At 45.8% G+C, this 17740-nt stretch overlaps 1 protein-coding gene across 3 annotated transcripts in view; it reads right to left on the minus strand.

Annotated features, from left to right (window-relative positions):
* The window catches only part of ANK1 (ankyrin 1), a 190446-nt gene that overhangs the window by 73484 nt on the left and 99222 nt on the right, over positions 1–17740 (minus strand). For all 3 annotated transcript variants that reach the window (XM_081129094.1, XM_081129096.1, XM_081129095.1), the window contains exon 2: positions 14854–14955. In XM_081129094.1, the coding sequence (XP_080985220.1) occupies positions 14854–14955 (102 nt within the window). The remainder of the gene's footprint in view (positions 1–14853; positions 14956–17740) is intronic.

The following is a 17740-nucleotide window of genomic DNA, read 5'->3' on the forward strand; positions in this document are numbered from 1 at the left end:
GTCCCTAAGCAATCTCCACCCCTGACATCTGTGTCTTGTTCATCTCTTGTTCCCTCCCCATCAGCAGTTCTCGCCTCTTTTCCTGCCCCTCCTTCCTGTCTCCTGTTTTGGTCGACTGTGTTCTAGCATGTTCCTTTTGAGGGGATGCCCCAGAGCCACCATAGGCTCTGGCTAATAAGAAAGACCCTGGCCACCAAGATGGATGGGCTTGGCTCCTGATGGTGTTACTTGAGGGGTCCCTGACTCACCTAACTTCAAATATCTCCACAGTCCCATGATGGGTTCCTGAAATTCCTACTCCCCCTTTGTGTCAGGGCATCATTTCCAGGAGATTCCTGCTAAAACTAAATATTCTACCTGGGAATGACAGTGCACTGTCCCTTAACAGATTAGTCCCATTGCTTTGCTAAAGCCAGCAGAGGAAAGTAGTGAGTAATTACTGAAGTAGAGACGCAGGGCAGGTACCCCATGATGGGGAATGGAAGATGCATGCAATTCTCTACCTAGGGTCCCCAGACAGGGTAAATATAGCAGGTGCCCTGGATGCAAAGAAAAGAGTGGGCTCCAAAGGGAACTTTATCTACTTCTTATTTAGATCAGACCCCACCCCCAACCCACACCCCCAAATAGGCAGAGTGTAACTGGCCAAATCTTTGCACATCAGTATAGCCTCTCCAAGGTGGGTGAGGGGCAAGGGGTGGGTGGTGGGTGATGAGAGGACCCCTTCACCCAATATTTCCCCATGCAAATGTCTACAAATCTCCATTGGGTTTCCTCCTCTTGCAGATTTTGAACGCCATTAAGTGTAGGGTCTAAAGTGGTGTAAATTATTCACACCCCACTGTGAATGAGCTTATCAGATAAAGTCTAGGTCAGAGCCAGTTTTGATAACAGAAAGGGAGAAACTGATTGAAGGCAAGACAGCAGTCTGTTAGGACAGGAAACTGGGGGAGGGGGAAGAGCATTTGGGCAGAAGGACACCCGTTTCCCTCAAATCTATTTGCAAAACACGAATTCACTGAAAAGCAATTTGTCACCTGACTGTGCTCTGGGAGCCACTCCCTCCATCTCTGTGTCCTTACCTAGCCCCCCCCCCCCCCCCGCAGGTCTGCACAGGAGTCTCTCCCTTCCCCAGCGCTGTGATCTGCAAAGCGCCTTATCTGGAAGGTTCTGGCGCTGAGCGCGGGCACCCTGTGATTACTTGGGAATTGGGGTGGAGTTTTTTGGCTGTGGAGCCTCAGCAGCTGCCGCAGTCGGCTTATCGCAGGCGACTCAGCTGTGGCGGCAGCTAGTGTGGCGGGTGCTGATGGCTGGGGCTCTTGGGCTGACTTGCACAGCACAATCACCTTCCATGAGCATTCATTCGTAGGTCCTGAATGCCTCAAAGCTGGGAAACTGGCAAGTCTAGAAGGAAAACACCTCCTGTTTACTGCTACTGCTCTGGGTGGCTATCCCTGGTATTTGGAGCCAGTGTTGAGATCTCAGTCCAAAGAGGATTCTGGACAGACTGGGCAGAAAATGCTGGAGTCGAGAGGGATGTTAGAGACCCTGAGGGATGTTAGGAAATCAAGGGCCAGAGTAGTCAAATGATTAGCTAAGGTCACGCAGCCTTTCTAGGGCACAGCCACATAGAGAACCAACCTGGATTTCCCAGAAAAGGGGGAGGGAGGTCCCCCCTAGGAACTAGTATGTTTCTTTTTATCAGACAATGAAAGCACATTTCCCCTTTTGATTACCAGGCAGCTTAGACCTAATGCTCAGTCACAATAGTCATCCATATGGGTCTGTCTGGTCATGACCCCTGGAGTTATCTCCAGGATCACAGTCCTGGTCCACAGAAAGCCCCTCCCATGTCACACGCTTCCCTCCCAAAGCTGCATTCTTGGCAGAAGGTGACACTCTTCAGCATAAAAGGGACCATCTAAATAGATCTGTGTCTCTAATGGTTTCACTCAGCTCCCATCCCAATCCTGGTTTAATGGCCTCTTTCTTCTTTATGATTTTTTCTTTTTCTCACTTTATTTTTAACTTTTTTTTCCAATACAGTCACCGAGAGTTACTTCCAAGTCTCGAACCATGGTGATCTGAATCCAACACCCTCATCAGAGCCACAGAACAAGCCCACTTTGGCACAGCTATGACAGGTGTGTAAGAAGGCCCAGGAATTTAATGCAGACAAAGTCACTCAGGAACGTGCTATAACAAACATTTGTCTCAACTACAGTTATAGTCACTGCAGTTGCCTCATGCTGAGCATTCACGGAACCTGATTCAGCTTCATGGAGGCTTTTACAAGGCAGCCTGTACACAGCCAGTGTTGCAAGCTCATCAACAATGGCAACATGAGAAGCCGTGTCTGAGTTTAAATTCTAAACCCACTGGGTAAAATTTTAGAAACTATGCTCCCAGCCACTCTCATCAAGTGCCTTTCTCTTTCTTCCAGGAAGCATCTGAATTCAAGTGATGCACAGCATCCCAACTCACTGCAATGAGTTTTCTCCAGCAACTAGCCTCAGCAGGAGGCTGGCCAGATACCTCGGAATGCCTGAAAACTAATTTACTGCAGATGTGCACTAAGGAGCTTGTACAATTATCTTATTAGATGCATAGCTAGTCTATACAAGAGACCACATACGGCACCAAAGGAGTGCTTCAGAAATAAATACCATATTTAATACTTTCTTTTTTAAAGCAGATTTTTTTATTGATAAAATAAGAAGGGGAAAAGGAGTGCAAGCTCAGTAAGCTATTTGCTCTTAGCTATAACTATAAACAGAGATGAACTATAATATACCACCCTTTCAAAGCCAGGATCCATGAGTTTTGTTTTAGTTAAATTAGTTGTTTGCTAAAAGGTAGGCTGCTGAATCTTGCCTTTTATTTTTTTGTCTACTCCATATAACCTTCACAGCCACTTCTCTTGATGCCAAATGGCAGATAGACTGCTGGGGGGACCAGGGTGCAGGGTATCACACATTTCTTCCCTCAAATAACTGGGTGTGGAAGACAAGCAAGAAGGAGGTAGAGGAACATGAAAGTAAATGCTTCAGCTAAATTGCAAGCCGGAGAGCAAAGCAATAACTACTTGTGGTCATTTTTTTTTTTTTAAATATATCTTTATTGATTTCAGAGAGAGGAAAGGAGAGGGAGAGAGAGATAGAAATATCAATGATGAGAGTCGTTGATCGAGCCTGCAACCCGGGCATGTGCCCGGACCGGTAATTGAACCCTGATCTCCTGGATCCCTGGTCGACGCTCAACCGCTGAGCCATGCCCCGCCAGGCGCTTGTGGTCATTTTTTAACCACATGCCTTTCTCAGAAAAACACGAGTTGTCAGATTCCTCTTCCAAAAGACACCTCCTTTTGGGTCTCTAATTACACATATGTTAGACTAGCTGATAGTGTCCCACAGATCTTGACTTCTCTGTTCTGCTTTCTTTCCCCACTCTTTTTTTGTTCTATTCTGTTTCCATTTTGATCATTTCTAGTCACTTATTTTCAAGTTCTTTTATTCTTTCCTCAGTGCTGGCCAGTCTACTGACAAGCCGGTTGAAGAAATTTCTCATTGCCAAGGAAGTGTTTTGGGTTTTTTCAGTATTCCTAGCAATTTGTTTGACTCTTTTTTATAGTTTCCATTTCTCTTCTGAAATTCCCCATCTGTTCATGAATGTTTTCCACTTTCCCCACTATATCCTTTAACATATTAATCATAGTTATTTTAAAGTCCATCTCATAGTTCCAACATCTAGGTCACCTCTGAGTCTGGTTCTGTTGATTGCTTTGTCCCTTGACAATAATTTTTTTCTTATGTGTGTGTTGTAATTTTTAATTGAATGCCAGACATTATGTGTAGAAGAGCAATAGAAACTGAAGTAAATAGCATTCATGCATAGAAATGGACATGCCTCTTCTTTTAAGAAGTTTTAGCATGGGAGTGGGGTGGCTGAGTCAATCTAATCAAGAGTTGACCTAGGTCTGGGTTCTGTTGTTACTTTCAGTGTACCACAGTCTTCAAATTCCTCTAGAGGTGGGCTGCTGTTACCTTGAGCTTAGAGTAGGAGCTGTGTGACAGAGTGATTTTCTGTGTTCTCAATCTTCCCTTGGTTTTCAGCCATCCCTGAATGACTGCGCCTCTCGCCCCTCTTCCAGTAGTGGTATGCTCTTCCTTGTTACAGATGCTGAACAGGTAGGGGGGCACAGATGTACTTTTTTGTGCCCTGGTCCAGCTTCAGCCTTAGGCAGGCTGTGTATTTTGGATTGTTTTTATTTGTTTAGCATCCCTTCCCCTTGTCTCTATAATTGGTTTTGGGTGGACATTTATTGCTCTCCCTCCAGCAGCAGCAGAGGAATAAGTTCTCTTTATTAGTGTAGGATCCTGGTCTAAGACTGTTTCCTGCCCAGGTCCAGAAGTAGAGGGGTTTTGCCTCTACCTTTCCCACAGCAGCACAATCTACCTGTGTCCTGGGGCAGGACTGTTTCCTACCCCTCCCCAAGGGCAGAGGCAGTTTGCTCCTATTCCTCCCTGTGGAGAGTGAACTTTTGCCTGTGGTCTGAAGGTGAGAGGGTCTGCTTTTGTTTCGCATGAAGGAAGAGTCTGGGGAAGCAGGCAAAGTTTTGTTCTTCCCCTCTACCCCATACTCCGCCTCCATAGTCACCAAGGGAGGCTCTCTCTGGTCTCCGGACCTATCCCTATATTTCTCATGGGCACCTGGTGGAAGTCTGTGAAGAAATGCTTGTCACAGCCACGCTGGCCCACACTGGCCTCTAAGAACTTGTTTTGATTTTGGCTTGTATGATCACCGCCTCTTTCTTCTGTTCTCTGCCAAAGCCTCTCCTCAGAGGGGTTTCTTCTTCTTCTTTGGAATCCAGTTAACATGGTAGCCCCTCATGGGATCAGGAAAAATTATAATTCTGTAGAACATCCAGCTATTTCTCATTGTTAGGGTGGGAGCAATGTTCTCAGAAGCTTTTTACACCCTACATACTCCTTCTACTGAGTCTCAGAAGCCAACTGGCCCCGTATGATCTCACTCCACACGGTTTTAACACAGTAGACAATCCTTTTAGGTTCTTATTTTTTTTTTTTGGCAAAAATATTCATGCCAAGCACACACACCTGGAATTTTTCATCTACTTTTGCTCTTTTTCAGGTAAAATGTCAATTTGGAGGACTCTTCTGAGAAGCAATCTGTCTGACAGGAGGCAGAGGAGATCTCAGCCAGGCTGTGTTTGTTTTAACATTTTTAAAAAGAAGAAAAAAAGTCACATTCAGCCTGAATGATTTAATTTGGAGTATTTTCTTGTACCAACTGTGAGAAATTCCATTGGCAAAATACACAATTCCAGACATTTGTTCTCAGCAAATTATCCCTCTGTTTAGCATCTCTGATTGCCCCAATGACACTAATTGATTTCTAAATGTACAAATATAGTAGACATATCACATGAAATATAACTCTTCTCCTGTCCAGAGAAGAGGATGGTTTCAAGCAGGAAGGATGTGGTACCCTAAGATCCTATATCTCTGAAAATTGCAAAAATATCTCAAAAGTTGATGCTTACGTTCTTGGGCAGATACAAGACCCTCCCATTCCTTTCCTCACAGCCATTTATTTTACCTGTGAGCATGGCCCCCATGGACTGGCAGCCTCACACTCTGCCCTGAGGATCTCGAGGCTCACCTTCTCCCTTCCACCCCACACCCCTGACACTCATTATTTCAGTTCTCCATCCCCTTTCTTTGAGTTAAGCAGGGCATTTCCAGAGGAATAAAGCTAACGTGCTAATGTAATATCTAGAAAGTATGACCTTTTTTATTCATAAACACCAATTACCACGTTATTGGTTCATTTATCAGATTCGTTGGCTGCCATCTAGCCAGGCTCAGAGGCAAAGGAGTGCTGGCCAAGAAGTTTTAATGGGGAAGGAAGGGCTAGAGGCCTGGGAAGAATAAACCAAGAGGAGTGGCAAAGAAAGCCAAGAAATCTGAGGGCCCTAAAAGAGAGGTACTGGAAAGGGACCTCTAGGTAACTTTGCCTTCATGCAACACTTCACTTTACCCATGTGGTCAGTGAAGAACCTATCAGAAGCCCTGGCAGGTTTGGCTCATTGGTTAGATCGTCAGCCTGCAGTCCAAAGAGTTGCGGGTTCAATTCCCAGTCAAGGGCACATACCTCAGTTGCAGGCTCGATCCCAAGCCCTGGTCAGGGTGCATGTGGGAAGCAACCCATGGATGTGTCTCTCTCACACTGATGTTTCTCTCTCTCTCTCCCCATCCTCCCACCCCTCCACTCTCTCTAAGAAAAATCAATGGAAAAAATATCTTCTGGTGAGGATTATAAAAACAAACAAACAAAAAAACCAATCAGAAGATCTTGACCATTATAAGGACAAAGCTATATATGTAGAAGGTCATACCTCTAGGTTTTTCTATTTAATTTTCTACTTTCCTATTCAATCTGGATTCTCTTTTAGTTCACTACATCTGACAAGAGAAGGTAAGTATTATACTCTATACTCTATGTTACAGATGTTTAATTCCCCAAGTAACAACCAGCCTGTATATTTGTGACCTCTAGCTCTGCTCTCTTATTGTTTCCTATGTGTGAAGCAAGATCATTTACATTACACATTTGCAAGCCTACAGCCCTGAAACTGAGTACCAAATAAGCAGAGCTTATGGGGAGAGAGAAAAGATTGAAATGAATGCTATTCCTACTCCAAATCCTGAAACTGATGGCTCCCCAGACACTGCTTGGTGGGCCAGGTCTGCTAAAGCTATATGATGTTGGGATCTAGTGGATCAGAAGCCAGGCAGAAGCAAAGCAGCCGCCATAACCCTGGTGGAAAATCACACCTTATCTCCTTTGCCAACCTGTCTCTTATCCAGGGATAGGGAAACTGGAATAAGAGCAGAAACAGAGAGGAAAAGACAAACTCAGAAAGAAAAAGGTGACTCAGATGGAGGGAACAAGAGCAGCTTTAAGTGCTTCCCTGCCTCTGTTTTGTTGCAATCTAAATTTAGGTCTCCTATCCAGGTAGCTCTCACGACTCACAGTTTACTAGATATTTTTATGAGGAGGAAAACCACTCGAATCCTTTTCATTATCCTTTTAAAAAAAAAGAAAGAAACCCACAATTATTTCGGAGCTGTGCAAGGAGATGAATCAACCCCCGATCACCTTCTCTCTACTCTCAATTAAAAACCCTGCGCAGCCTCCATGTTCTGCGAAGTCCCATGGCTCAGAGCAGATCAGCTGCAAGGGTTGAGGCCCTTTGGGAGACTGGAGGAGGAAGTGTGAGCTCGAGTTAATGAGAGAACGGGACTTTGAAATTCAGCTCAGCAGCTAAGAATATCTCCTATGGACTAGAAACAGTTTCTATGTCCGAGATCTTGGCATTCCTTTATAAAGTTAAAGAGAGCCAGACCTTCAGAAACAGGGCAGTGGGGTTTAGGGCAAAGAACAATAGGTAAGGAATCGAGGCCTCTAAACTGTCCTCCTGACCAGTCACTTCACCTCCCCCAACCTCAATCTTTGTATTTTCAAAATATTAGAACTGTTCTATCTCCTGGTTTCCTCTTCACTCCACAATTCCAGAATAAAACAATGTAACTGCTCCCAGAAAACAATGGAGATATGCATGTAGAGAGCACAGAAAAGGGTGTGACAAGATTCACACCCAACTGTTCACAGGGATTTGGGGGACAGGGGAAGACTTACAGAAGACTGTATATCTCTCTATATATATATCTATATAGTATGAATTTTTAAATAACTACCATGTATTAATTTTGTTGTTAAACTGAAAATCACAAAACAATTAAAATCAGAGACACGGTTGTCAAAAATAGCCAAAAAAGTTTATATCAAAGAATTCACAATTAAATGTAAATAATTCCAGGCAAATTTACATGCATGGTCCATTCCAATCAGGAAGAATGGGAACTGGGTTTGGCATTTCCTCTAAAAACCAGCAAGGCAAATCATCCTTCAAGATCAAATGTCATTTTTCTCTGTGACTTTTCCTGTCCCTCTCTCTTTGGCACACCCTACCCTATTTCCAGCCCTCCAAAAGTGAATGGCTCTCTCGACCATGTTCCCACGGCACTCAACAATAACTCTAGCAAGGTCCAAGTGGAACTGCATTTATCTGCTCTTGTGTCTGTGTCTTTCAATGGATAGGACTTCTTGAGGTTCTATGTTTGCCTCATCTTTGTATCTTAGGTCCTAGCATGGGGCCTGGCACACAGTGTGTGTCCCATACGAGTCTGCAGAATTGAATACACATTCGTGCAACCTGACACACACACAGCACTATTTTCTTTCTTAGTCTTCCAAGAACAGGAATATCACATCTGGTCTCCTCTGCATTGGGAATTCACAGCAGCCAAACCATAAAAGGGAGTGCGGAGGGTGCACTTTCCTTGCAGTATGTTCCAGATCATTCTTGAGGATGCTCTTCACATTTTTCCTCATCTCTAGGATCCCAGAGATGTTCCCATTGTCTCTACAAATGGATAGATTTATGTAACTGAATTGGTCAGTTAACTCTTCCTTCACCAAGAACGGGGAAGGAAACCAGTACAAGGAAGGTGGCCAGGGGAGTAAAGGGCTCTGCTGCAAGTCTCAAGTCGGCCTGTAGGGTGCAGTGTAGAGACTTGGGCTGTGGGTTGGGAGGCCCAGACTCTATCTAGTTCAGGAAGACTCTTCAGCTCTTCACCTCTGAGTCTCACTGAGCTCACTAGTCCTGCATCTGCTCTGTCCACCTCACAGGGTGATGTGAGCACTAAAGGTGGTCGTGCCCGGGGTAGGGCTCAGGAAAGCAGAGACACTGTAGAACTGGGGGCTGTGACTATTAAACACTGTGGGTCACTCTGACTCATGACGAGTAATCAACTTACTTTAAAACTGTAAATTGGTGATTATAATTAACAAGATGAACATCAGAGAGCTTGTTTCTGCTGAAATGCAGAAGTAATTTACCTATTTAAAATAATTCAGGAGTTGGAGATTTTTAAGTTCTATCTTTTTCACCAATACTTTTTTTTTTAGTAAGAACGTCAGAAGAATCCTTGGTACCAGACGTGGGGGATCTAGTTGCTTCTCTTGTTTAATTGCCCACCTTGGACTACCACTTTCCCACTTGGGGGGCTGCACTAATATATTGTTCTTTCTCCTTCATTGCTACTCCAGAGCCTCAACAAGGCAGCAAGTTTTCAGAAGGCTTAATATTAACATATCATCATAGTAGGAAGGCTTTCTGTGTGAGTTTGTGGGTGCGGGTGAAATTCGGGAGCCATACAGTTGAATGCCATTTCTATGCTTGTCAATAGTTCCTACGAGAAAGAAGATGACACAGGAAAGTAACATGCTCTCTTTCTGCACTGATTCTGACATAACCTTTGTAGCCTGACATTCTCATCTGTTTTCATTTCATTTGCCCTGACCTCGCTGAACTCCCTGCTGCCTGTAACCTTCACTGCTCCTACCTCTGCACAGTCTTTTTCTTCTGCTGCATTTTCCTTCCCCCAATTCTCTACCTAGCAAACTCCTACTCTTCCTTCAAAGCCCTTCTCTGAGTGATCATTATTTTAGCCACTACCCCCAGACTAGAAGAAATGTGAGAGCAGGCACTGGGACTCACTCAGCTTTGTGTAGCCAGCACATGACATATTTGAGAAGCTTAATAAATATTTGTGGAATCAATGAATAAATGAATGAAAACATCTGCTGTGCTTGTTCTGGATGGTACTTATAACACTGAGTTTGTAACCTTCTGTATACAAGCTGGACTTCTTCATCTACCTCTGAGTTCTTTGAGAGCGGGGGTAAATGAATTTAGTCTCTAGCAAGGTGCTTGGGTCCTTGTAAGTGCTCAATACATGTTTGTGGAATAAATAAATGACCAGAGAAAGCTTAGGTGGTCTTCTTAAAGCCATCTCAGGCATGTATTATATGACAGACCCTAATCTGGGTGATGTGAGAAATAAGCAGTCATGGATGGTAAGCACTTTAAGATTTGGCCCTGGAAATTTCTCCCACCTCTGTGCCTGTCACTTTTCCCTTTAATTACTGCAGCCACACTGTTCCCCAAACAAACCAAGCTTACTCGTGCCCCCAGGGCCTTAGCACATGTTTTCCCTCTTCCAGAAACCACATGGTCTCTTAGAAGTCATGTCCCTAGAGAGGCCTTCCTTAACCACCTCGTCTAAAATACCTTTCTCCTCCATGGCACTTCTCATTAGCAGACATCATATGTTTGTTTATTTTGTTGGTTATATCTGTCTTCTTTACCAGCATATAATTGGCATGTCTATTGCAATGTAGACTTTGACTATTTTGTCTGTCTTGGTCAGTGCCTGGAATAGTACCTGGCACAAAGTAGGTGTTTAATAAATACATGTGGGATGATCCCACAAATGCACTGGTGGGATTATATTCAACATGCCTCTCATCCCAGTTTTCATCAGCCAATGCCAGCATTTGACTTCCTCGAATGCTGAATGACTTCCAAATATCTATCTTTGGGTTGGACCTCTTATCTAAGTTCCAGGCTCAAATATCCAATTGCTTACTATATATCTATCTTTACTTCAATTCCTCAAAGACTCCTGAGGAGGATCTCCTTGTTTCCTCAGCCTGTTTCCACACACTGAGTCTCCCCCCCCCTCCCACCAGTGTTCCTTGTCTCAGTGAATGGTGCTTCTACTTCTGAATAAGCCAGACATCCAAAGTCACTCTCACCCATTCCTTCCCTGCCCTCCCCCATCCAATTCCCCACCGAAGCCTGTTCACCTTGTTCCATCTCCACATCCACAATCTTTATCCAAGCTACTGACATTTCTCTCCCAGACCAGTGTAAGAGTCCTATCACTGGCTCCCCCATATCCACCTCTGGGCCCTTCCATGTGTCTTCTACACAATGGCCACCTCTGATCACATCATTCCTGCACCTGAATCTGTGGTTCGCTTCCTTCTGCTCTTAGGAAGATCAGAACTGTGAACATCTTCTGTAAGCAGGGTGGGTATTCTACTAAGACACGCTGACGCAGCTGTGTAGGTTGTTAAATGCTGAAATGCCTCCATCCCTCTTGGTCAACAGTCATTGCCTCAAGCTCTCAGGTAACCCCCACCGCTGCTGCTCTGGCTACTCCGTCCCCTCCCACAGATCTCTCCTCTCAATCAGCAACTATAGGATTAACACTTGGACAGCAGGCAAACATACCCTTGTTCACACAGTGTTCACAAACATGCACACACACTCTGTTCAGGCCCTGGGGCACGCTGTCTCAGCTGCAGACTATTGTGACTATTGCCCCTGCCTATAAGGTCCGGCACAATCCCCACGGCACTTCTCCAGCCTTACCTGGTCCTGCGTGCCCTCTGCACTGCAGCCACTCTGGCCTTCCTTAAACTCTCCAAGCTTTTCCCTGCCTCAGGGACTTTGCACAGCCTGTTCCCTACGACTGGAATGTTCTTCACCTCATTCACCCCTACTTATCCCTTAGCTCAACTATCTCTTCCACACAGTAGCCTTCTCTGACCTTCAACTCTAGGTCAAATCTCTCATATATTCTCATAAAATCCTATGCCCTTCTTTCACAGTCCCTAACATACTGTGGTTTGCATATCTATTTATGTGGCTATTTGATTGACAGCTCTCATTACCAGTGGACTACAGTTCAGAGAAGATGAGGACAGGGCCTTTTTTTTTTTTTTTTTTTTTACACTATGAAATCCCTAAAGCTCAGCACTCTACATCATGTGGAGAGGTACAGGAAGACATTGGCTAAATACATGTGTCTAAAGTGTGAGCAATGCTGGAATAAATGAAAGACTCCAGCATTCATATAAAGGTCTTAATGCATGCATGTGCGTATGTGTGTCCTTATGTGTGAATTTGTTCTTTTCTCTAAATATAATAATGATGATGATCATAAAAATGAGTAGACACACTCTATGCAGTAAGGAAACTGCCCTGAATACTCAGATGTCTCTTATATAAGCCAAGAGTTCCTCTTTTCACACTACTTAGAGTAATTACTTCCTAATATGGCAAGCAGCACGTAATCTTTCCACAAAACATACTATTTGAAAGTGTGTTACTTACATAAGAATCAGCATTTGCTGTATTACTGCTCTCACGGTCCATCAGCTCAAAAGATTCAAGCCATGACCCCAGGACAAGAGCCTGTTTTTATCTTCTCAAAACAACGAGTGAATGTTTTTAAGGAGAAAAAGGCTCTAGTGCCATTACAGCCTAGCTGTGTGCACGTTAGGAGGCAGCAGCATTGTCCCGATGGGTGCACTAATGTGCTTAATGAGGACATAAGTTCAGATACTATAGTCCTTCCCCATTACCCATACTCTCTGCTCAAGAGCAAAAGCCATAATGCCCTATAAAACCAGAATGAGGCTTGGGCAATGCTGGCAGCCCCAGGGGCAGCCGTCTGCAGCTCCCTGCCCCTGCACAGTCAGGGAACACAAGACAAATACCATCAGGGCCCAAGATCTGGGGAGCCAGGACTAAACCAGCAGCAAGGGGCTTTGCACTATGGCAAATCCTTCCTTTTACTCTGTTCTGACACTCATTGCCTTGCTAGCAGCAGTCTGCTCTTTTGAAAGGAAGAGGCTGGTCTGAGCCAGGACTGCAGTCTCTAGTCTGAGGCAGGAGCCTCCCCTCTGCCTCTAGCAGGGCCAAGCGCCACCTGTCACTGGCACCGAGCCGATCGATCGATAGGAAGTAGTGTCAATAAAGTGCAAATAATGCCTGGTTGCCCGCTGCTCTCCAAGCCCTGAGACAACCGAGGAGAGAGGCAGAGGGACAAGCTAGTTACGCCCAGGGCCTCACTGATAGGAAGCCAATCAAGACAAAGCCATTCCCCGGGTGTCATCAAAATCTTCCAATTTCACACTGAAGACGAGCCCTGGCTCAAGGCTTATGAACGCCCAGCTGTCCCCATATCTGCTAAATGGATTCCTTTGAGAGCTGGCATCTTAACCCTTGGAAGGCCTCTGGAGGTTTGGAGCTCCCCAACTGGAAACTGCACTGTGAGAAGCACACATCTGAGTTTCTGCAGCCCCGACCTGAACAGAAGAAGCCTCAGGACTGGCCTCTCTCACCAGGAATGCATCCCCGTGAAGAGAGAGAACAATTCCCTCCTCTGGTGGTGGGGATGCTGGGGAGAGCATGACCTACAATTGTTTCTGGGGTGCTGAGCCACTCCAGGACTCTCACTCTCTGCACCCATACTTAGCTCCCACTGCCTCTTTCCACGAAAGAAATGGGCTCAGAGTTTCAATCTGCTATCCAAAGGCCAACCTTTCACTTTGCATGTTTGGTGAGAAGTGTTCTCAGGTCCGTGTTGATATATTTGCAAGAGAGAGGAAAGAAGAGGGGGGCTCACTCCTCCTCATCCAGTTTTCCACCTGAGTCCAGTCAAAATGCTTCGCCTCCCCTCTGAAGTTCACTGCTACCAGAGTCTGCCTCATATCACAAACCTCCTTCTGTTTCCCATCACATGCCACCCACGCAATTCCCTCTGATCTTTTAGCTGTGAATTTACTCCACAGAAGACCAACTGAATCCAAATGGGATCTTGGCCCTGGGAGAGAGAGCAAGTGGTATTTCGCATTTTAAGCAAGAAGGGGGGGGGGGGGTAGGACAGAGGCCCATTGCCAGAGGAAAAGTTAACCTGTGTCCAGGGAATTTTCCCCTGCTGGTCCGTAAAAGTCATCCAGCCCACTGCAACACAGACGGACCTGGAGGACATTATGCTACATGAAATAAGCCAGTCGCACAAGGACAAATACTGTATGATTCCACTTACATGAGATGCTTAGAGGAGTCAAATTCATAGCCAGACAGTAGACTGGTTGCCAGCGGCTGGGGGAGGCAGGAATGGGGCATTATTGCTTAATGGGTGCAGAGGTTCAGTTTTGCAAGATGAAAAAGGTTCTGTGGATGGAGGGTGATGATGGTTGTACCACAATATGAATGTACTTAATGCCACTGAACTGTACACTTAAAAGCGGTTAAGATGATGAATTCTATGTTATGTATATTTCAGCACAATTTAAAACAATTCTTAAATGGTAAAAAAAAAAAGTCACAATGAGTAAATTTATTCTAAATTAGAAATTGAATTAGCATGTGCGTCTGAACAACTGAATCAGCTGGCAAAAACAAACAGAAGTCATCTAATTCACAAGCCCAAGCTGCGCCCTGTTCTCTTTCTAGGGGGTAATTTCCTCTCTATTCCATCACCAGACTGATTCTGCCCTCCAATCAGTCTGGTGTACATCCAGTTTCCTTACCACGTCTTCCAGAAGCCAAGTCTCTGGGACTTAGCAGCAAAAACCTCCAGAGAAGCCGTTTAAGCCACACTGGTTCTCAACCAGAGTGAGACTCGCCTTTGTCAAAGCCTGTGAGCGAGTCCTCATCACTACTTCCTTCTCAGCCTGCAGAGAATCCTCAAAGGCTGCTGGCTGACAAAGGAGATGTAATGTCACCACTGGCACAACATCCTTCAAAGCCCTTCCTCCTGCCCACTTTCAAAGGCCACATGTTCTAAGACCACAGCAGGGACCAATGGCAACTTCTAAGGGAAGAGATGGCAGGGGATGGAGGTGGGCCAGCCCCCACTGTTCAGGCATCAGCCCTTCTCCGTGGGGCCCTGGACCAGGGCAGGGATGTGAGCAGCAAGGCGAGGGCCTTCAGCAGGTGGAAGCCCTTGGGGATTTTTGAGGCCACTGGGAAAAGGTTAATAGAAGCAGATTAAAACTCTCAGGGAGTGGCATCAGGCAAGAACCACTCTTCAGAGACCACATGCCTGTCCCCATCCCACTTACCTGGTTACAGGTGTTAATGTCTACCCCATTCTGCAGGTAATCCAAAGCTTTGTCCAAGTTACCTGATCTTGCTGCCCTGAGAAAGCTGGTGGCAGCATCACCCTGTGAGGAGAAACAACAGGCTGTGAGTGTGTTGTGTGGTAACAACCTCATGATCCCACTCAAGCCCAGGGCTGCGAAAAAGGGCCAAGGTCATGGTGGCAGCCTCGCACCCTCCAGTTGTGACAGCCTGGTGCCCACCACCATAGCACCACCACCATAGCACCCAAGTGTGGTACAAGTTCCCAGAACCCCTGGCCAGACTGCTCTGGGGTTTGTAATGTGAGGCTGCCTTCAAGCCCAGCCTCCCTTCCGTTGGGTATTTTTATGAGCAAACATTCTTGGCTAGGACCCATGCAGCACCAGTACTGGAGAGGGGACTCCATTCGAAGCTGAATGCTCAGCATAGCCTGGTATCTTACTGCTTCACTATTTCCAAGGGCTCTATGTCCTTACTAAGGAGCCTATATCACTTAACCCCCTGGCCCCAGTGAGTCACAGATGCAGGCACCAAGGGAACCGAACAAGTGCTCTCCGCTGCTATTTTGTGGGTTTGGTTTTTAAGTAAATAGCACATAGCACTTACTGTGCACTAATAACCATTATCAGCACTTTACACAAAATATATATATATATTTTTTTGTTTTTGTTTTTGTTTTTAATGTTTTTTTATATCTTTATTAATTTCAGAGAGAGGAAGGGAGAGGGAGAGAGAGAGACAGAAACATCAATGATGAGAGAGTCATTGATTGAGCCCACAACCCAGGCATGTTCCCCGACCGGGAATCGAACCCTGATCGCCTGGATCCCAGGTCGACGCTCAACCTCTGAGCCATGCCCGGCCAAAATATATATTTACACACATGCACATATGCATTTAATCCTCACTAAAAACACCCAACATAAGTACTATTGTGGGCCCCATTCACAGATGAGGGAACCAAGGCACAAAGAACTGAAATGACTAGTGCAGGGTCACACAGCAGGTCAGAGGCACAGCCAGGACTCTGACACAGGCAGCTTCGCTCTGAAATCAGTGAACTGAACCTCCCTGCTCAGCTGCCAGCTTAATGTGAGCTTTAACTCACAGGTGCGCCTCATCTTGAAAGAGAGTGAAGCACTTCGGTTCCATGGTTGTTGCTCAGCCACCTACACCAACCTATCAAGATGCTGCCACAAGGAACATCTGTTTGTATTAAGAATGAATGACAGCCAGAGAGAGCGAGCACTGGGGACAATAAAAGTTGAAGAATGCAGACAAGTGTAGTGGGAGAGCCCACGACTGGAAGGGGGTGAAGTGGCTCAGAGCAGCTCCCCTGAATGTCGCTGAGAGCCCTTTGTTCTCAGGCACCTCTGCTCCTGTTTCCTTATCAAAGTATGAGGATAAAGCCTTCCTCATACCCTGGCTGTGAAGCTAAAAGGAAATAATACATATTATTATCATTATTATATCAGCACATGTGCCTACTCAGGTACCGTTTGATGGGTAAGAGTCGTCACGTGACAGGCCATAGTTGAAGCGAGTGATGCCTCTCTACCAGAGGACCCAGCCGTGCCTCATGGCTTCTTTTCCCCTTGGGGGCACTCTGTCTCCCTCCTTCATGCTCTCTCCTTGGAAAACATGTTCTAATGGGCTGAATGGTGGCCCCCAAAAGATATGTCTGCACCCTAATCCCTGGAACCTGTGAATGTCACTTATTTGGACAAAGGGTTCTTGCAGATGTAATTGAGTCATGGGTCTTGGGATGAGATCTCCCTAGATGACCTCGGATGGCCCTAAATCCAATGACAAGTATCCTTATAAAAGACAGCAGAGAGGGTCCACAGAAGAGAAGGCGATGTAAAGACAGGCAAAGACAGAAGTGGTGCAGCTACAAGCCAAGGACACCAGCAACCAGAAGCTGGAAGAGGCAAAGAACAGATTCTTCCCCAAGAGCCTCCAGAGGGAGCACGCCCTCCCCACACCTTGATTTCAGACCTGCAGCCTCGAGAGACAGTGTGAGGATAAATTTCTATTGTCTTAAGCCACTAAATTTGTGGTCATTTATGACAGCGGCCGCAGGAAACTCATACACATGCTAATGATAATCCCCAAGCATGGAAGATTCAAGATCTACAGCCAACAATCTCAGTATTCTACAATTAAAACCCTGATTTCCCCCCACAAAGCCAGGGTTCATGCCTCTGCCAATTAAACAGTTAATCTGGGGCAGAAGAGATTCTCCGGCCTTACAGTCACCACCTTCACGGGGTGGTTGTGAGGGGGAGCTGCCTCAGCCTCCCCACCTGCCATCTCAGGCCTCCATACTGCTCTAGGAGCGCTGCTTCCTTCCTCTGCCTCCCCCACCCCTTACAGAAGCCCTGCATTTGCCTCCTCACAATATGGCACATTTGGATCTCGCTGCCCCCACCATAGCAGGAGGGCCCCTTCCTCTTCCCTCTCTGTCCCTCCCATGGCACCCCCATCTCTGTCTGCCTCCAGGGCCACACCCTGGTTATCCTAGGACCCTGAAGGCCTCGGCCACTCTCGTTTGCTAATTCCAATCTTTCCTTTCCTCAAGGTGCACTCGGCCCCTATCTCCTCTGTGATGTTGTCCTTGGACACTCAGTATTAACCACCTTGAAATCTCGAAATGGGAGCTTGATTTCTTATTTTTAAAATGTATTTGAAATACATCTTTCTCAAGTTTTTTGGTTTATGCACATCTTGTCTCCCCAGCCAAATCGTTTGCTCCTTGGGGCAGGGACCAAATCTTCTATCTCTTCTGAATCTTTCAAAGCATGAAGAATCTGCCAGGACAAGACCTCCCTTGGTCCAAAACACAGGGCACCTAATGTCCTCAGGTTC

This window comes from Miniopterus schreibersii, assembly GCF_964146895.1.
Source record: "Miniopterus schreibersii genome assembly, chromosome: 2".
NCBI classification, from domain to species: Eukaryota; Metazoa; Chordata; class Mammalia; order Chiroptera; family Miniopteridae; genus Miniopterus; species Miniopterus schreibersii.